The sequence below is a fragment of the Onychomys torridus genome, chromosome 23 (genome assembly GCF_903995425.1).
Source record: "Onychomys torridus chromosome 23, mOncTor1.1, whole genome shotgun sequence".
NCBI classification, from domain to species: domain Eukaryota; kingdom Metazoa; phylum Chordata; class Mammalia; order Rodentia; family Cricetidae; genus Onychomys; species Onychomys torridus.
The window spans coordinates 51694460-51716602 of record NC_050465.1 but is presented as its reverse complement, the minus strand read 5'-3'; the positions used below and the strand labels follow the sequence as shown (position 1 = coordinate 51716602).

The 22143-nt window shown below is 37.6% G+C and overlaps 1 protein-coding gene across 1 annotated transcript in view; it reads right to left on the bottom strand.

Moving 5' to 3' along the window:
• Window positions 1-22143, bottom strand: part of Cps1 (carbamoyl-phosphate synthase 1) — a 112448-nt gene that overhangs the window by 30494 nt on the left and 59811 nt on the right. Inside the window, exons 22-25 of the mRNA XM_036173467.1 lie at window positions 7757-7898; window positions 6431-6496; window positions 5943-6006; window positions 4524-4705 (exon numbers count right to left, since the gene is read on the bottom strand). Coding sequence (XP_036029360.1) covers window positions 4524-4705; window positions 5943-6006; window positions 6431-6496; window positions 7757-7898 — 454 coding nt within the window. The remainder of the gene's footprint in view (window positions 1-4523; window positions 4706-5942; window positions 6007-6430; window positions 6497-7756; window positions 7899-22143) is intronic.

Genomic DNA, 22143 nt, shown 5'->3' with positions numbered 1-22143 from the left:
AAATACCCACAAGTAATATCCTGGAATATAATGATCTAAAGTTAAGACAGTATTTCACATATTTATAAACTATTTAGTGCCAAAACAATCCAGCAGGCCCTCCAAGTTCCACTGCACTGAAGATTGGACTTGGACCATGGAGCACATGGGGCAAACACATCACACTTACCTACATCTCTAGTCCCTCAACTTTATTTTCAGTTTCATATCCTACTTTAAAACCTGATTTCCCTAAGTTAAGGTAACCTGAGGACATTTCTAAACATTACCCAAATTACAATCACACCAGAAATTTATTTTAAAGCCCTAACGAATGAAATAAAATGCTTCAAATTTATTTGAGAACTTTTTTAATTTCTTCTAACCATTAATCATTTTGGTCAGCACTGATTAAATGCTATAATTCAGGCATAATGCAACATGAGAAAATGTACCTTATCTTATTAATAGAAATAGCTTTTGCCTAATTAAAAATGGTCTTGATTTCTATAATTTCATGAGTTATCTCCAATTTACAAAATTGCACTGTATATACCAATGAGAAATATTACGCCTTATATTTTGGTACTTTTTTATTTTAGATCACACGTTACACTTTATGCAGACCCTTGGCATCATATTTAACAACTAAACCAATGCTAAAATGAGTTCTCTTTAAAGTCTCTCATATTCTAATGTGTACTATTTGTTACTAATTAATGTTTGTAAGTCATCCATTTAACTTTTTATATTACAGAAATATCATCGTCTAACTAGACCTATAGTGTTAAAACTAAAGCAATTCAACCATTAGAGAGAGTACATTTTTACAAAGTACAGTCCGGGAAGTATGCATAGTGGAAATGAAGAAAATTAGCCAAGGAAGACTCAAACTACCAGCAACATCAAAGGTATTGCCTTGTATTTTCAGACAGAATCTGGAGTGCATGCAAGTATGAGTGTGTGTATGTGCACATGAGTGTTCATGCATGTGTCTTTGTCTGTGTGTTTATGTGTTGAAATTGAGCCTTTATATGTCTTCCCAAGCTGGTCTTAACCTCATGGACTCAACTTGTCTTTTCTACTTCATACTCTAAGAATCTGTGAGCGCAGCTGCATCCTAATATCACACACACACACACACACACACACACACACACACACACACGTTATTAAATGAACAAACATAAAAAGAAGTGAGGAAAGAGTCTTAAATGGGGTTGAGACATAACTAAACTTAGTGGCTTTCATTTATACTTTTCAAATAGAAATCTCATGCGAAATAAAGAAAGGTATGAATGCAAGCCAAGATTTCTGAGTCTTATTCATTGTAAGGATCTCAAATAATAATCTGCTCCATGCAAATAGATCTGGTAAACAGAAGCATAGTAGGTGTTCTTGATTCTAACAATGTGACAATTTCAAGCCATTTACTTCAAGATAATTTAAGAACGATTTCTCTTATAGGGAACAGTCTAAACAAAGTTGTACACTAGGAAAGATGTCACCCAGTGAAGCTGTGTCAGTGGTGGACACTGGCAACTTCTTTCCTTGACCCTTGGCATTCACATAGTTGTTAGCAAGCAAACAAGTACACTATCAAAATCCAGATCTCTCCTCCAGCAGAACCTTGACACATAATCAAAAGAAATAAATGACTGATACTCTTGGTCAATCTGTAGAATGAGTGTTTCTTTCCTGGAAAAAAAAATTGGGTGATACACCCTTGAGTGATGTCCACAGTCAAAGGGCTATATTAAGAGAATCGTTTCTAGGAAAAAAGGATATTAAAGACTAGTGTAGAGTGCTGTGGATATCACTCTGTATAAATGTAAGACACGAGCCACATGGCAACTTATAGACTAATAGATATGGGTTAATTTAAGATAGAAGGACTAGATAACAAGAAGCCTGCCACGGCCATACAGTTTGTAAGCAATATAAGTCTATGTGTGTTTACTCGGCTGGGTCTGAGTGGCTGTGGGACTGGCAGGTGAGAGAGATTTGTCCTGACCTTGGGCCTTCAGCTACAGTAAAGTAGATGTCAGAACTTCCCTCAAAACCTGGGGTAAAAAACTCTTCAGTGGCAGCCTGCTTCATTCACTTGGCAAGTCACTTCTTAATGCTTTGTTTTAGAAGTTCAGTCGTGGTCTAAAACAAAACTAAGAGACCCATCATGTTTGTTATTACCCCAGGTAACTGTGCATTCCTGAGAGAGTCATTTCCTTTAGAAATGGTGTAAGTGCTATATTTCTGAAAATTGTTAGACATGTTTTCAATTTTCTTTAAAGAAAAATATGCTGTGGATATGCTAAGGCATTCAGCGTCTCAAGGTAGGGTAAGGGCAATCTGCAGTGGAGATACATCCATTATCAGATGTGGCAAAGCAACGTTGTGGAGCCTGCAGCAGGGAAAGGCAACAGTATCATGAGAATGAGCACACACGTGTACATCTTTGTATATGTTACATGACGTACACTATAAGGATAAATTAGAGAACATGTGAGTGGAATGTTGTTCATCTGTTCTCCAACATAATATAATCTGATACAGTGCTGTTTATTTTAGATCCCAGTAAGTTTCAGTGAAAAGCCAATGTATTCATTCTAAAATTCTTCAGATACATTCAGAACTTCATTAAAAGTCAACTATAAGTACATTTAAAAGTGGTATAGAAGTTTCTAAATATTCCTTAAACCATTGCACAAGGAAATAGTGTAGAATTTATATGATGATATTGCCTATGAAGCTTTTTAATGTTTTTTAAAGAAGTGTTCAATTTTTCATGATAGGTCATGGATTCCAGTTTTAATATCAATGCCTTGGAGGTAGAATGTCTGAACGTCTGTGCTGGCTAGTTTTTATATCGCCTTGACACAGGCTAGAGTCATTTTGAAAGACGAAACCTCAGTTGAGGAAATTCCTCCAACAGATTGGCCCACAGGAAAACCTGTGATGTATTTTCTTGATTGATTACTGGTGTGGTGGGCCTGCCCCACAGTGGTGCCACCCTTGGGTGTGTGGTCCTGGGTGGTGTAAGAAAGCAAACTGAGCAAGCCGAGGAGAGCAAGCCAGTGAGCAGCACTCTTCCAAGGCCTCTGCATCAGTCCCTGAGTCCAGGTTCCTGCCTTGAGTTTCTGTTTTGACTTCCCTCAATGATAACTGTTATCCTGAAGAGCAAGGTGGGAATAAACTCTTCCCCCCCCCCCAACCCACATGTTCCCCTTGGTTAGGATGTCTTATCACAACAAGAGAACCCTAAGACATACCTTTCTTTGTATATTTATAATGAAACATTTGTATAATGTACTTCTTTTGATGCTGACCTATGTATCTGAGAATATAAAGGAGTCATCTAGAAAACCTTTATCAGTGAGAGGGCTAAAACCTCTTGTACATCATGGATGAATCTCACCATATATGAATGTCAGACGAGTAAGTTAGACCTAAGCAGACACCTATGACTATACAAAGGTCCTAAATTAATCTATTGTTCTTTACAAACATAAAGTTATCATGTTGCTTTAGCTCTAGACATTACACTCTACAGTGCCGTATCATCCATAATTCCATCTCACTTTCACAGTGCCTCATATGTTGTGCCTCCATCCTCATAGTATTCATTAACAAAAAGATGGTTCACAGTGATTTTTAAGAAACTCACACAAGACAGTGGGGTTCTCAGTCAAAACTAGAATTCAGTACTGTGACTCTGATTCAGTGTATTCTTTCCCACATAAAAGGCTGTTTCTTTGTGGTGAGGAATTAAGTAGAATAAAATCCAAGGCCCAGCTATTGGATATCACTATGGAATTTTCTGATAAGTATTTATATAACTATAAGATAATCTACTCTACAAACTTGCAGTAATCTTAAATCACTAGTCCATGGAGAATAATATTCAATAATGTCGGCATGAAGATAGGCCAATGACTGTAAGAGAAAGCCTTACAGGAACCACAATCATTTGGAATAGACTCACCGATCTCAAACTGAAGGGTAATGATAATGATTCATATGATTGGGGAAGAAACAAACTGGTCATTGGCAACCAGCTGATCTGTCTACTCTGAAAACTGTCCATCATTAAACCACAACATTTATTGTATGTAGATATGACCTCTTAAATCATTCCCAAAAAATATTTATGGAGAGCCCTCTATGCTAGTTAATATGTGACTGGTATGTGTTACCAAGTAAAGTTTTCACTATACTTGGAATGCATACAAACTAAATAGAGAATATTGCATGAAAATGATCATTCTTTGCCTAAGACCTTAAAAATAAAAACCAGGGCAATTGTTTTTTCAGAGTCTCACTATAAATCTAGGCAATGGGAAAAAATGGTGACATTTCCAAAGAAAAGTTATAATGAAATTGAGTATAACTATACACATGAATATAATTATATATGAGGTATGCACTGAATCTCTCTCTCTCTCTCTCTCTCTCTCTCTCTCTCTCTCTCTCTCTCTCTCTCTCTGTGTGTGTGTGTGTGTGTGTGTGTGTGTGTGTGTGTGTGTTTATTTTTCTCCATTTTTTACCTCCTGCTGGTAGATGTCTAGGATTCTCTCCAAAGACAGCTCTTCAAAGTAGAGTTTGTCACACTCATCGAAATCAGTGCTCACAGTCTCAGGGTTGCAGTTCACCACCACAGTCTTCTTGCCAAGCTGACGCAGTGTGCGGATGCTGGAGACAGCACACCAATCGAATTCCACACTGCTGCCTGCAGAGACAAGGATATTGGGGAAGGAGTGAGAGGGAAAAAAAATATTTCTCCAGTCAGTCCGGGCTAAGGAAGTCAGTGCCTTTTAATTAAAATTTGAAAATAAAACTTTAGACCTGTTTACAATCTCTATTAATAATAACAGAACTGGAGACTAATTAGACAATAAAGAATTGTTGGCTTGATTTATACTTAAGCTTAGTAATAGGTATCTCTATGTTTGAAGAAATCAGGGCCTCGAGGTCAATGGGAAATATTATTAACTGTAAAAGATAACCTTCATTTACTGAAGGAAATTCAGAGTGAAAACACTGGCCTTGGTGTACTACACAGCTCAGCCTGGAATTAAAACACTTGAGGTCTTCCCTTAGTCCTTCCACTTAATCCCTCTTAGAGGGCTAACCTGGCAGTCCCTGAGGTGACTTGCAGCTTTGACATACCTTCATTGATTGAAGAGAACTGTCCTTTCTAAAAGTGAGTGACCTTCTAGGAACTAATCTGAGGCATAATAAAAACCCAAATGACTCAAATTATCACTCTGCTGGGATGCCATAGGAACCAAAGTACATGTACTAACTCTTTGCATTAGGACATTCTCTTCTAAAAAGTCTCATCAAAATGTGTTTATCTACATGTAGTGCCATGCTCCTTCTCAGTGTCATGTAAGTATACACTTGGTCCTCAGCTTGGCTATTCTTCTCTGACCACTGTGTAAAGTGGTGGTAGAACATGAATCACATAAAATGTAAAGGTTGAAAAGTTCCAAGGAGAAGAGTTTAGATGCCCATGAAGGTTTTTAGGTTGTACAGCCATAAGCCAAGTATTGTGTTGCAAATAGGTGATGTTTACATCAATGTGTTGGAAACACGATCCCTGACACAACAGTGTTTGGGGGTGAGGCCTTTGAAAAGTGGCACCCTTAGGATTAGATTCATGCTTTGGGATCAGCCTTGGGAGGAAGTTTGATTCCTTTATGCCCTTCTTTCTTAATAAGACAGAAAAGTAAGATGTAATATAATGATACAAAAGGAGACAGAATTTATAGTTGAGACTTGTGCTTTTCACCATTAAATCACTTCATAAGTTTGAATATTATTTCTCTGGATCTCAATTTCCTCAATTGCAAAACATTTTTATAATAACATTTGTTTGGTGAACTCTCAGAATAGTGGAATCAATATTTATAAAGGGTACTAGAAAAACTGTAAAGCCATGTGTAAACATCTTATCACATTACCAATATGATATGGACCACAGCCCAGCACCATCAATCCATGTTCATCGAATTTGATATCATGCTCCTGAGAGAGAAAAAATAGAAAATATTAAAATTATATTGTTATTATCCAATCTAACTGAAGTACTTGCCCCATCTCTACATATGTCTTCCTCATATGCACCTCTACTAGTCTTAGGAAATCCCTAAGTCTTAAGTATTACAAAAATCTCACAGAAGCTCTACTTATTTCTAAGTTGATCTGCTCAATAATTGCAACTTAGTCTTGAGAATGTAGCATGGTCACATCTTCTCTTGCTTGCTTGGTTTCACTGTTAAGACAATTCCAAACAGAATGGGTACAGAAACTCCTCATGGCAGCTGTCCCACATGGTGCCACTTCTACTACCAAAGTCAGCAGATAGTCAGAGGTAAAAATATGCATTCCCTAATGTGGGCTACCCCCTAAGCCCAGAGCTCTCTACATGTGACATTTGTGTATTTCCTACCTGGCCATTGTAGGTAACATACAGGTAGTTTGTAACTGATGGGTACTCTGCAGCCAATGTATCAATCTGCAAGAGAAAATTCATTACTTGACAAGGGTTTTACTCTTCCCACCACTAGTTTTAAAGACTCTGATTTTTTGTGCTGCCCTCATATTCCTTCAATGTCTACTACTGTCAAACATAAAGACAGGAAAAGCTATGTATAATCAAATCACTTACTGATTCTGAAAAAAAAAAAAGAGACAAAAGAAAAAAAAAAACCGATATAATCTAGTGGTCACTTGAGCAGTACATAACTGAACATCTCTCAGTGCATCTTGGATCTCTGTGGTAGTACCACACACATAAAATGTTCATAAGTCACCAGGACTGCTTACTCAACTCACCTTACCTGAAGCAGCTATGTGTGAAATCTAAGACCAAAATAAACTATATGGGAAGACGTCTTTACTTTGCAAATTAACATATAGGATTCAAGTTAGTAATGGCACTAATGGGTGACACAAATACCATAAAGCACAAACAGGCAATGGGAATCTGGATCTCATTGGACATAATTGGAAAAAGTAAAATCAATTCTACTCTCAGGGGCCACTAGCTCCGCTTAGTGAGCAAGAATTTGGGGCTGACAGGGCAGGCTGGTGCAACACTGTTAAAAAAGAAGAAAGGTAATAATCGCTGAGCAGAAAATATTTAGAATCCAGCTTGTGACCTAAGGGCTTACATGTGCGCCTTAAGCCCACAGAGGAAAGTCAATGATTCTAAAGGACAAAAAGCAGCTGGTGGTACTTTAAGCCAAGACACTCCTTCCATTAAAAGAAGAAGAAAAAAAAGCCAACCAAATGGCATACCTATGAATGTTCATGTGTGATTGTCATGAATACTAGATGAGATCATTATGTCTAGCCCCATCACGATGAATACTGAATGAACTATAATGATGGGCCACTTAAAATAAAGTATTGCCCTTTAAAAAGTTAGTGCCCAAAGAGATAATGATTTTTTTCCCCAGAGGCTCAGCCCATGTGCTGATCCATATATTATTATACCAAGAATTTCTGTCACTACATATATGTTTAGATATAGGGCAAAAGCAGAGATAATTTTGGTCATTTTATTTAAAGCATAGAAGTCATATTTTCTTTACATCCCATTGCCCTTTCATCCTTCACTTGATAGACGAGTCAACCCCGTGCTGAGCAAACCTAACAATGTGATGGGCATCAAATAATAGGAGTCATTTTCTAACCACTGTTTGTTAATGATTTTGAAGTGATACCTGTATTTCAAAACAGAAATCCTTGATAGAGAGGGATTTTACGTTACCTGTTTAACCCAAGGGTGGATGTTTTTCTTCAACCTCAGTTCTCTTGTCTGGGCTTCAGTTAGTCCTAAACATTTGGAAATCTGCTTGTCTGAGAACCCAATCTCCTTGGCCTTTCTCAAGGTTTCTTCTGTAACAGATTCACTGGGGTTTAATGGAAAAGAAAGGTTCAAGATTAGACCAAACACACAAGAACAATAAGAACCAGCATACTGTTTCATTTCAAATGCACTAGAAATCCTCTTACATTCTATCTCCAAGCACATTAATGTCTCTTTATCTTTCAAAAATACCTAAATATATAACCCATAATTCTTCCAGCTCTAGTGAGGCTGCAGACATTTAGCAATGATAACATCTCTTTAAACTCCAGCTTTCACACACACACACACACACACACACACACACACACACACACACACACACACACACACCTCCCTCTCTCCTGATCTCTTTAAAATCTTATATTTACTGTTCTAATGAATTTTCCTGTTCAGGAATAATTAGGGACTTCCTTTTATAAAGTCAGACATACTTTCCCAGTGCCCAACTTCATCACTTTACCCTTCTGACACAATTCTACACAGTGAGACCAAGTTTACCTTCTACTAAGCAGCATCTCACCCTGTTTTGTTTTGTTGTGTTGTGTTGTGTTCTGTTCTGTTCTGTTTTGTTTTATGTATGAGTGCTCTGCATGTATGCCTGCATGCCAGAAGAGGGCATCAGATCCTATTATTGATGGTTGGGAGCCACCTTGTGGTTGCTGGGAATTGAACTCAGGGCCTGTGGAAGAGCAGCCAGTGCTCTTAGCCCTTGGCATCTCTCCGGCCCCTTGCACCCTGTTTTTCTATCCAATGTAACTGCTGTAACTTTTTGTTAAGGCTCTGCCCTCTGACACCTACTCCAGTCAGACTACATTCTCTCCTTCTGTACAGTTAGCCACTGTCATGGGACCCATTAGCCCAGCTGCGTGATTCCGAAGTCTGTGGCTTCTTGCCAGTATCTGACTTCTACTATAAGTCTCCATGTGCGTGAAACAGAAGTCTACCTGACCTCGGTGTTCCAACATTACACAAGACGGCACATTCTCCCCACAAACAGCTCACTCATCAGATTATTCCCCAAACCTAGCACAATATCTGGCCCATAGACAGTACTTAGCAAATGTTTATCAAACAAATGAAGTTATAAGTGTAATTTTCTGTGTAACAGAAAAATCACAAGAGTGATTAAAGCAACCTTTTACCTAAATTTCAAAGCCAATAGAAGAATAATTGGTAAAGAGCTAAGGTGCATAAAAATAAAAACGCCACTGGAAATCACCTATTGGCCAATACCCGAGGGCTGCTCCCAGTAATATCTGATACAATAAAATTAAATTACAACACTTTGCCAGTCAATACAATGAAATGGAAACATAGAGCTGTGATAACAGAAGCTCTAACTCATGCTAAATAAAGCATTATTGCAAAACTCTAATAGGATATAGTCGAGGAGGAGGAAAAGTTATCTTCTTCAGTATGATAGCCACTGGTTAATTTCCCAGGTTCCAGTAAATGGCCACAGTTCAAATTCATGCAAGCAACCATAAATAAACCCCTTAAGGAAAAAAAAAAACCCAACATGTAATTAGAGAGATGGCTCAGAGACTAAGACCATTAAGAACACTGTGATCTTTCAGAGGCCCTGGGTTCAGTTCTAGGACACACAAGGGGACTCACAACAGTGTGTCACTCCAGTCACAGGAGATCTAATGCTGTTTTCTGACTTCCTCGGGTACCAGGCAGGCACACTCAGAATGCAAATATATACATGTAGGCAAAACACTCATACACATAGAATCAAAGTAAGTAATTTTAAAAATATACATGAAAGGGAAAAATAGGTCCACAAGAGTGGGAGGGGTTAAGAGAGGGTCATGGATGGGGTAAAAAATCATCAACATATACTACTACATAATATTTGAAATTATCAAAGAATAAAAAGTTCAAATTTTTTTTAAAAGCAAATCATTTCAAGTGGCAAGGGAGTAATATAAACCCAAAATTGAAATATGTCATTTAAAACCTTGTGCAACATTTAAAAAATGTTATTAATAGATAATTGTAATACATGCCACAAATGCAATGTGTTAAAATATGGACACTGAACATTGTGAAGAGTTTGTGTATGTCCTATCTGTACAGTGCATTTTAACATGAAACATATCTTCTATGTCCCCAGGACACATGTGAGCTATTGAGACTATTAGCTATACCTCCCATCTGTGTATTTTTTCCAGTGCCTATACAGTGTTCTACAGAAAGTTGGTATTTGTCAGTATATATTTCATCCTCTACTGCAGATGAGTGGGTTAAGTCCAAAGAGAGAGCCATGTCTAGATATTTGGTATTGCTAAGTTTGCATCCTTATATCTTGCAGACCACCCTCTAAACTGACTAGAGAATCTCTACAAGCAAAAATCAGTTATAACTGTATTTGAAATAAAATTATTTTCTTTCAAATAAAAGAGTATAACTAAATTATATCATTTGCATTTTACATGTTTTAATCCTTAAACCTCTTCAATTAATTTATCTTTTAAGTTAAAAAAGAGATAGCCAAGTTTGTGTGTGTGTGCATTCTCACGGGCGTGTGCACGCACATGCACTCGCACATGCAAGCCATTTCCCTGAGTTTTATTATCAGTTTTGATGTAGATTATTTTAGCTTTGACTTTCCCAAGTCAATTTGTTTTCCTCCTGGACCTAAAGCCCTTCTGTCTCTAATCAGTACATTCTTGCCAATGCCTTGAATTTGTTGTTTAATTGCTATTTGGAGTTTTAACACACAGGTTTTGATATGTATTTTGTCATAACAATGCATTTTCTGAGAAAGTTATTGAATTACTGACAGTCCTATTATTGCACACTGAGATATGCCAAGCCCTTTGTTATATTCTCAATCAAGCACTGTGCTGCCCGAGATGCAAGCCACTGGCCAACTTGCTTTTTTTTTTTTTTGGTTTTTTTTTTTTTTTTGGTTTTTCAAGACAGGGTTTCTCTGTAGCTTTGCGCCTTTCCTGGAACTCGCTTGGTAGACCAGGCAGGCCTCAAACTCACAGAGATCTGCCTGCCTCTGCCTCCCAAGTGCTGGGACTAAAGGCGTGTGCCACTACCACCCGGCAAATATTTCTTTATTTTTATGTGCATTGGGGTTTTGACTGCATGTTTGTGTGAGGGTACCAGATTCCCTGAAACTGGAGATACAGACAATTATGAGCTGCCATGTGGGTGCTGAGAATTGAACCCAGGTCCTCTGCAAGAACAGCCAGTGCTCTTAACTGCTGTGCCGTCTCTCCAACCCCATGCTATTTAAATATAAAGGCTTTTTCATGAACTTAAAATTTATATCTGTAGTCACTCTAGGCACATTCCAATTTGCTTATTAGCCACATGGAACTAGTAGCCACTCTATCAGACAATTCAATATCAGACAATTTCTACTGGAAAGTGATGCCCAAAGAAATACAGAAGAACATTTGGTGCAAAGGAATGATGGAGATTCGAAACCGCTCATGGGAGGATACGTTTCTGGTACAATGTGAGGTCAAAGAAAAGAGATCACATGCAGGTGGTTGCATATGAGAAGTACTGTGGCCGCAGAGGGTGGAGAAGGTGAATGTAAAGAAAGGTCAGCTCTACACATGTGAAGGTGGTGACAAGTACTCTATAAGTGAGGGCATCTGTACGTGAAATTACCTAGAGCAGCCACGTTCACGTCAGGTATGGAAATACTGAGCATCTTAGCTGGAAAGAGCATAGGAACCTGAACGGGGACAGCAAATGCTGTTCTGTCACTGGTGCTTTCATGGTTAGTGAACCTGCCCGTGTTTCAGGAATGAATGACGGGAGACAAAATCCAACCATTTTACATTCAAAGAGGTGCCAGTGTGTTAGGGATGGACAGACAGTCATCAGTGCTCCTGTACCATGCAGGAGCTATCCTGAAAGGATCCCCCACATATCATATCAGGTGAGAATTTTGAAATGAATACATCAAACTAGAACTGCACAGTGCATGTTTTAAGCTGATTCTTAGAATAATTTCATAGTAAGAAAACGAGCTATTTTAACATTGACTGTTCTGTAACTGGATCAACAACAGACATGATATTTTGGCATGTCTTGAAAAATCAGAGCTCCTTGAGACAGACTGGCATTTTACTACATCTGTGTTCATACCTTAAATGGATGCAAACACTGAGTGTGTTCATGAGATGTCCAGGAAGGACTTTAATAGGATCTCACTCATGGACTTTCTGGTGTTAATTTCTGCTTTTAGACATGAAATATCATAATGCAATTTTCAGTCCTCTTCACTGGAAAATAGAGGCTAATTCTGACCCATGATAGCTGTTACAAAGACAGACAAGTTAGGCTTGATCCCTTCCTAAGCTGGAAGTCGCCTGTTTGCAAGTAGCCCAGCTCCCAAGAAAGAGAGCAGGACAGCCCTGTCTTCACCTCCAAGAAAGAGAGCAGGATAGCCCTGTCTCCCACTGCTCTCTCTTCTGTGTGAAACAAGGCTGGCTGGCATGTCATTGTACTCAGAATAAAACTGACTATTCCCAACCTGTTCTGATACAAAAAAAAATATTCTGCACCCCGTTACAATAAAGTAAGAGAAGAGACAGCTTAAAGTCTGATTCATTAGCTTAGGGCTAGCAAATCAGACAAGGTTCAACTTCAAATTCAGGATGAATAATCCTAAACTGAGGTTTCTCAACCTGTGGGTCATGACCCCTTGGGGGACTGGGGGGGGGGCATAAATGATTCTTTCCCTGGGGGTCACCTAAGATCATTGGAAAAGACAGATATTTCCATTATGTTTCATACCAGTAGCAAAAATGCAGTTATGAAGCAGCAATTAAAATAATTCGATGGTTGAGAGTCACCACAACATGAGGAATATTGGCCGGGCGGTGGTGGCGCAGGCCTTTAATCCCAGTGCTTGGGAGGCAGAGCCAGGCGGATCTCTGTGAGTTCGAGGCCAGCCTGGGCTACAGAGCAAGTTCCAAGAAAGGCGCAAAGCTACACAGAGAAACCCTGTCTTGAAAAAAAAAATGAGGAATATTGGAAGGTAGAGAACCACTGTCTGAAATGGACATGGGCCTGGTGTGACAGCCTCAGAGGCACTGACCTCCTTCTCTTCTGCCCACACCTACATTCTGTCTGCTAAACAGAATGTCCACCACCATCGCAAAAAAGTTGTTTTTTTCATTTTGGTTTTTTTGTGTGTGTGTTTTTCCAAACTAGTTAGGATTGTATTTTAGGGAAAGGTAATGTAACAATTTTATTTTTTCCCAAGGAAAATGAAAATCTTCATTCGGAACATACACAAAGCACGATAATTGCTAAAAGAAATATAAATGCTGAATTTGTATTCAAAACTGCGTTTTGAAGCCTCCGTGGGGGATGCTCCATTTATGTTAGATTTATTATAAATCAAGGGAGCATTATACCAAGCTAGGAGAGGGATCAGCTGAAGGGAACACAACGCTCTGAAGCTCACAGTTTGAAAATGTGTACAGTAAACGATCCTTCTGCTATTTGATATGTATATGTGTGCTGATATCTGCTTTATTTCCATTCCTCTAGACATACAGACATTAAACCTACATTACAGAGCTGCATCTTCTAAAGTATGCTACCAATACAATTTTGATTTGCCCAATCCGCTTTTCTTTTCAGAGTTCAAGCGTAAACTCTTCAAAGATTAGAGTCTCATCATCTCATAGTACAATCTAGACAATAAAACAAAGACACACCCCGTGGCAGGGACATGGCCCACTCAGAATCTCTTCCTCCTCTCTACTCAGCAGCACAGAATGAAAGAGTGAAATTTTAGAAGGAGATAAACCATCTTACGCCAAGACAATGGGAGTTTTACACACTCTGCTATAATCTTTTGCTGGTTAGACAGCATGGCTCAGCCTCTCCAGCAGGGAGCCTCTTGTGTGTTCTCTGGGTTATAAACAATACAAGCTTTGCTTTCTCTCTCAGATCCCCAGTGTGGATTTTGTTGTTGTTGTTGTTGTTGTTTAAAATTCTATCCTGTCATCTTGGAAACTTCCTCCACTCACACTTGGTCTTCAATAATAAATGATGAAAGGAAATGGAATAAGTTCTCCTTAATGAGGAAATTTTCACCTGACTCAGAGGAGCTAGGGAAATCTATTAACAGACTGGAGGAATGCCTGCAGCCTCGCAATTACCAGGGGAGCTGTGCACTCACAGGGTTCCCTCTGCCACTTGACTGCTTTTATCTGATCTGCCAACTCACAAGTCATACTAAACAAATTTCCCTCCATACTGCACAAGCTCTAATGTGGGTATAACACTCTACTAAGCCTACAATTATGGGATGGACCTACAATTTTATTGTTGTCCTTTATCTTACAAAAAACAAAAGGCAGAACTCTAGTCCCAGTGCTCAGTAAGTGACCCCAGGTTTTATAAGAAACAAGAATTGAGTAGCATGTTCTCACCCTCCAAGCCCTCACCTTCTCCATTGCACAACATAATAATTTTTGGCATCTCAACATATTAATACCATGCTACAATCATACTAGTTCCACTGGTGAGAAGGTTATTTCTGTTCTCATCTTTTACCTTTGGGGAAAGAGCCCATGCCTTTATCATTAAGAGAACTGCAGAAGATATTTTGCAAAATCATGAGTGGAATTCAGAAAAGCAAAAAATTAAAAGATGGTATAGCTAGGTGAATGTTATTAACCTCTCTTCTTTTCTGATCTCATCATAGCCTGTGTAGCAATGGGGTCAATGAAGGAAGGTAACACCTTCATCCTTGTATGTCATACACAGGGCAGATGGGAGCCATAGCCGTGTCCATGAGAAAGTACAGAATCTTGAAAATGACCTATTGGGATCTACATCTAGCTGGCATCAATGATGCCATCGTATCAGAAGTACTGGTTCTCAACAGACAGCATCACATGAAAAACACAAACTGCACTAACAACTCCAACACTTGATGAGAAATTGATACTGTAGATGCTTTAAATAGTCCATATCTAATTTCTCTATTCTATATAATTGCCTGTCTTCATTTTTACAGTTTTTGGTTTATTTTTGTGATACTGGAGATTGAATGAAATGTCTTGAGCATGCTAGATAAGTATATTCTTACTAGTTTTCATCCCCAGCCCTATGTTCATTTTTAAATAAACTTTAAAATTCCTGGTTATTTAAAATACTGTGATATTAATTACAATCTATTAAGGCCACTAATATTCTATCAAACTTAATAGTATAGTTTCCTATGAATATTAATACCAAAATACTAATTATGGCCAGGTGTGATGGTACGTGTCTTTAGTTCTAGGGAGATAGAAGCAGATGGACCTCTGTGAGTTTGAGGCCAACCTGGTTTACACAATGACTTCCAGAACAGCCATAGCTACATAATAGAGAGATCCTGTCTCAAAAAATAATTACATATAAATTACTAATTATGGAAAAATATCCCAGTATAGATTATTGTAATTCTGATCCTTAATAAGTCACATTTTGTCAGTGATTATTAATTGAACTCTTTTTGTCTCTGCCTATAATTCAATAAAGATGAAAATCTGTGGTGATATTTTATCCGTATCCCCCAATAAAGTTTCTCTGAAGATCAGAGGAAAAAGCCAGCCACTTGTAGTAAACATAGAAGTCAGGCAACAGTAGCACACACCTTTAATCCTATCACTCAGGAGGCAGGGATAAGTCTGAATCTCTGTGAGTTCAAGGCCACTCTGGGAACAGAGCCAGGTGTGGTGGCACATGCCTTAAAACCCAGCACTAACCATAAAGGTCTGAAGGTCTGTACAGACAGACAGGAAATGATGTAGCTGGACAGGGAGGAAATAAGATGGGAGAACAGAAAGGCATATAAGCGTGGGTATACAGGAAGTAGGTCATTTTGGTGGAGGATCTCCAAGTGGGTAAGAAGGTGCCTGGCTTCTTTCTGACTTTTCTGATCTCTCAGCTTTTCACCCCAATATCCAGCTTTGGATTTTTTATTTAATAAGACCTTTAAGATTCATGTCATAAAAATCAAGTAAAAAGCAGCAAAGAAGTACATCATACAGCTGAGTGTAGCTAAATGGTTCTGCTCTGTTCAATGAAGTAGATTTCTTATGGGTTTCATCTGAGTCAATGGAAGCAGAAGGCATAGTCCACACAATGAAGTTCTGCTTTGCTTCCAGTTAACACATTTATTTATAATTTCAAATCCATACTCTTCCCCCCAAAATAAATAAAATAGGTAAATAACAATCTTAAGTTTTGCAGGAAAATAAGTTTCAAATGTATATATCTCAGATAAATAAGGGAGCAAGCAGTCTAAGACCTGGCATTCTTTGATGTTTTAATCTGTTGTCTCAATAATAACTCTATTTGAAGATCCATTGTCTTTGTTAAAAACTAGGTATTATTTCAACAGAGGGCCTTTTCAAATACCACATATGTCCTACTGAGCAACAAATATATAACTTCAATGCATACATGATTTTTATTGACTTCTGGAAACAGTCCAGTCCCACCATCTCACTCTCAACAGAGGTAAATGCAAGGAGAAAATGAAGGGAAGCCAGAGGACCCAGATGAGGAAGAGGAAGGAAAGCAGAAAGACCTCCTTAGCACAAACTGGGCCACACCTCAGCCACTTTTGTCCCTTCCTATACTAGGTAGCATTCTTGTATCCAGTCCTTGAGACTGTCCTTGAAAATGGACATTGAAATTCTGAAGGGAATGCTCCCAGTCATTTTGAGTAGCAGCATGAGGCATGACCATTCTCATACTTGACCTCTATGACTTCATGTACTGCAATGGTGTCTCAGGTATTATTTACCAGCTAAGAACACCTAGAGGTCAACACTCTGAAATTGTGCCTATTTTGCCTGTTCAATTTTCATTTTCTCTTTATTATTTTACTCACACCTCAACATCCAAGAGAAGGCTCATGCACTATTTTAAATATATATGTATAAGTAAATATGTTAGAATTTACTATTAATAAAGCAAATGTTTTAAAGAATATCCTGAGATCACTGTGCCTTTAAAAATTTTGTTTACATCTTCTAAATGTGGCCTTTGGAGCTTCTTCCCTGTCAGGCTCCCTGTATGTTACCTAGAAGAGCTCTAGAAAGGTCATGTTCATTACAATACTTCTGCTCTAAGTGAGGTCAACTATGCAGGCAGGAAAACATGCAGCTCACAACATGACAACTAAGGAGACCTGATCTCCAACTGTCTGTTTAAAAGGCATGTCTCTAAAAAGCTTTTGAAAAGGATTGGCAACTAGAAATGAAGGCAGAGGTACTGAGATGGAGTCGCTGACTTCCCCTGACTGACATGACATAAAGAATGACACACACCCCACTGTGACTCAGTTTCACCATCTATAACGAATTGGACCGCACTATTTCCCAACTGTATCATACATAATACAAATGTGCTTTAAGGTCTAAAGAGAAAATGCAATTGTCTTCATTATAATCTATGGGTGTTGCCTTAACCTTCCTTATCAAGTAAACTAGATCCTTCAGTACAGCTGAAAATATTTATGAAAATTTCTTGTCAAAACTTCAATAAGGCACATGTTTGAAGGTACAGAATTATTTTTCTGGAAAAGTATAAAAATGCTGCCTGTTTTCAATAAGTAATAAAATCTTTATTCTGCACCTGTAAGCACTCCAGTGTTGGCAGTTATGTGTATATAATCTCTATTTAACAATATAAAATAATTAGATAAAGAAGGTTCTTTTATTAGTAAACAGCTTATTTAGGGCCCTCCTAGATAATTAGAAAAAAATGAGAGCCTGGCAATGCTGGTTTACTGTCTTCCACCACTCTCATTTATTTCTTGGACCATCTATCTTGCAATTAGTAACTTGGTCGGTCCTTTTAAGCAACCAGGAATCATGTGTTTTATTTCCTTCTCCTTTCTTTACTATAACAGAGAAACTTTGATTTTCATGAAGACCAATAATTTTTCTTTATTTAATTGGTATGCTATCACATAAATTTTACTAAGTGCTTGCTTTAAGCTAATCCCCAAGAAAATAAAAAATAAATAGATGACTGCAAATCATTTGTATATGTTCCAGAACTTATGCTCTTCCTCAGAATGGTAAATTCTATTTTATTTTCTAACAAATTAAGAGAAGTTCTTACTATGAAAGACTAGAGCAAAAGTATGTTAAACAAATGGGATGGTTCGGCAGGTTTACCACAGAAACCTGAAGACCTGAGCTCAGTCCCAGAATCCACAATGGAAAGAGGGAACTGACTCCCAAAAGATGTCCTCTAACTACTTACGCCATACCATGTGCCTTTACACACACACACACACACAGAGTAAACTTTTAACTAAAAATGTTTACTATTTGCATGTTTACTATTATCCCTAGTGGAATTTGTGATTTAACTTTGGAGGATGCTGCTATGCATATAATAATTATAGAACAATAATACTGTGTAGTTTTGACTATTACAGCCGATACAACGTTCAGCTTAACCTCTCCTCCTATACTGTCTTCACTGAATAGTTAAGACTCTCACTTTCACTAAACTTAACATAGAAAATAGCAGCAACCTTGATGTTTCACTTGCTAAGTAGAATCCCTGCACTCCCCCACTACATGCTGCTCACTATGTAGCTATGGCTTCCCTCCTACCCCCCTGTAATCAACTTTGGCAGACTGAATTGTCTTCTGCTCTTCTCTCCCCACCTCTCTCCCTTTGCTGTATCAGACTGTTGAAAGTGTCTTCCTATTGATTTATTTTGTAGTAAATCTTTTCTTCAAGCTGTTGTCCTGGCAGTAGGGTATTTTCAAGGAAAGCATACTTCCTCTGAACTCAGAGTTGACTTTAGCATGAACCACTGGAGACACCTTGGAGGATTTCAAAGCATGCAGCAGCCCTCGTGTACAGAATCAAATAGAGATGACTCCTTCTCAGACCACTCATATCAGAATATGAGACGTGCATGCAAGAGTATTGGGCCTCCAAGTTTTAACCTTCATTAAAGTTCCCTGAACTAATTAATGTTTTCATTTTTAATATTCTCCTCAATGAAGTCTATCTATGTATAGCTATCTATGCAGACTGTAAGCCCTCTGATGACAGGCTAATGACAAAAGTATTCTTCATCAAAAGATACTGGACCTAGTGCAAGGCCTCACACACAGTAGGTACCAAATAAATATTTATTAATAAATACTAAAAGATAAACACAGTTACTAATAAAGGAAAAGGGCATTAAGTAAATGCCCAATCAATCATGCTGCCATTAGACACACTAACAATATAGATAACCTATAATTATTAATATTTACACTTTTATACCACTATTATATGTGCTTTTAAATCAACTTAATGTTTTATTTTTGTATTTTCAGATATGTAAAATTAATATACAGAAATATATAGCATAATATGAATTTCATGGACTATCTGAATATCACTCTGAAAAGCTTTTTATTTAATTTTTTTGTTTTTTTGAGACAGGGTTTCTCTGTGTAGTTTTGTGCCTTTCCTGGAACTCACTCTGTAGCCCAGGCTGGCCTTGAACTCACAAAGATCTGCCTGCTTCTGCCTACCAAGTGCTGGGATTGAAGGCATGTGCCACCACTGCCTGACTATGGAAAGCTTTTGAGTAAAACATCTTGTCCATACCAGAATCATAAGAATGCTTCTACACTTGAAAATTTCACAATTATTAATAAAACTATGAAATTACTATTCACCTAATAAATGAGGTTTTTCTCAGGACATTAAATATTTTGTGTAACTTTTTGTATCATGTGTAATTAAATAGACTCAGTTAAAATTAATAGAGTCATATCATTTCCATGAGATCACTTGAAATGGCCTATCTCATCACATAAAACATAAAAGCAAGGTGAAAATATAATGCATTTTTATATTAGATTGATACATAAAATTTCCCATAACAATATTCCTGTTTTAAAGAAAAATATTCTTGCTTCAAATTTACTATTCTCAAAGAATTTCATCATAACCAGTCAAGATGGCACACACCTGTAATCCCAGCACCTTGGAGGTAGAGGCAGGAGTATCAGATCAAGACCACCCTCAGCCACCTAGTGAGTTCAAAGCAAGCCAAGTCTTCCTGCAATACTGTCTCAGAAAATCAAAACAACAAAGGGGAAATTTTTTTTTAAAAAAGTTCATCATATAGGTAGCTAGGAATATGAAGACAAAAGACACAGAATAGTAATACGTCATGACTGGAGAAGTGGATTTCCTATCATGTTTAACACTTAAATTGTCAAATATTCAGCAACTTGTATGTCAGCATAGTAAAATAAGAAAGGAGCATTTGCTATAATTAGGATTAAACTAAGAAATACAGTAAGTTGGTACTACTGTGAAAGGATATTTCCGGGGAACCAAATCAGGGGTTTGCACTAAAGTATCCTATTGTTCGCATCCTGTTCTACAGCCAAAAGAATAAATAGTATTATAAATGACGTCATTCTAAAATATACAAATCATACAGGCAGGTATGTTATATTTATATATGTTTCCCTGAATTATTTCTATATTTAATATTTTAACCCAGAAATTACAAATGAACACCAGGATCTAGAGTAGAGACATTCTCATTCTTATGTCTAAGTAATAACAACGCTTGGGTGACACCTTCCCTTGAAAAGTTCAATCAAACGTCAGCACAAAGTGTTCCTGTCTGATTTTGCCATGCCTTGTGAGCAAGTTAAATAAAAAGTCAATAGAGACTAGCATGTGTAGGAGAGGGCATTCAAAGGGACTGTTCCGGCTAAGGTGACACCTGCATTATTACATCAGCTAGAAGTTTGTGGCTGCAGGGAAAGGGCCAACTTTACTGAGCTCAATTTAGCACTTGAATGCCCAAGCAGAACTCAGTAGGCTTGCCTGAGATTGTCTCCCTAAGCAATAGGCATGCCTGTGATTTTTCAGCACCTACCAATGGGCATACTTTATCACGCAAACATAGTAAAGTTCAGATGGAAACTGGACCCTTGAAAATGGTACTTTCCCCTTCTTTAGGACATTGACTATAGCAGTAAGGGGCGATGAGATGAAAGGGGAAGAGAATAATAATATTATCAGAATTGGCTTAGCATGAAAATCATAGAAGCTCATAGAATATTGAATAGAAGTAATGTCTGTATTTCCCAGGAACCAAGAGCAAATTTACATCAATCTTGCATAGAGAAATAAATCCAAATATTAGCTTCTAAAGTTTGCATGGTTTAAAGTGTATCTCACTAGGTCTATACACTATTTTTGAACATCTAAAAGTGATGGAAAACAAATTCCTTTAAGCAGTTATCTCTAACTATGACATAAAAGCCAGAGGAGAAAATGGACCATTTCAGGAAAACAGCAGTCACCATAAATGGCTGACATCTTCCATCTGGTGATGTAACATGGACAGGCTATCTCTCCTCTAAAACACTCACTTGAAAAACAGTAAGACTTAATGCACCCCTGCTGCAGGCAGCTGTTTTTAATGTAACATTCTTTAACTTAAGCAGGTGAAATAACATCCTTGAAGTGGTTATATTAGAAAGAGCTAATGAGTCCAAAAGAATAATGTTTGAAAACACAATTTTAGAGCAACAGATAGAGGATAGGGAAGGGCTTGTTTTTTTCTGACCTGTATATACTTATGTAAATGGTATGATTGCCTTTTAACCGAAAATTGTCCAATTCAATTTGATGCTATAAATAAAATGTTTGGAGAAATAAGGTCCTAAAATAGTTCCTGCTCACAAATGATCTTCTTATATTTCTCTTTCTTCTTTAGTTATATCAATGTCATTCCAGCTAAGTGATCTTTGAGACTATGTTTATCTAGTCATTGCTAATACAATTAAAATATTTATCATAGGTGCTGGTTTATGGTGATAACTACCTTGCCTCTATTGGCAAATGTAACTATGCTGGAGGTTTTTATTGCATGTAATCTTAGTTATTCCAAATGGTACCTAACACACCTGTTCATACCCATAAACATATGTGCATCTTTGTATGTGTGTGCATGTTTAATTCCACTAGAAATTCAAAAAGCCTTAACTTCTCAAATTCCTTGCAAATAATCTATCTTTCTATCAATGATCTATCAATGTGCAGTTAATAGGTATATTTGAGAAATACTAGACCTCCCAATTACAATTCAAATGCATATTCATGTGGGGGAGCTGGGGTGTGAGTGGGGGGTGCATTCTATATGACATAATTCATATCACATTCAGTAAAGAGAAACCACTCAAAGTCTAAACAAATAATTCCTATCAATGGTGTTATCTTGTGTTGATTAATGTCAGTGTACC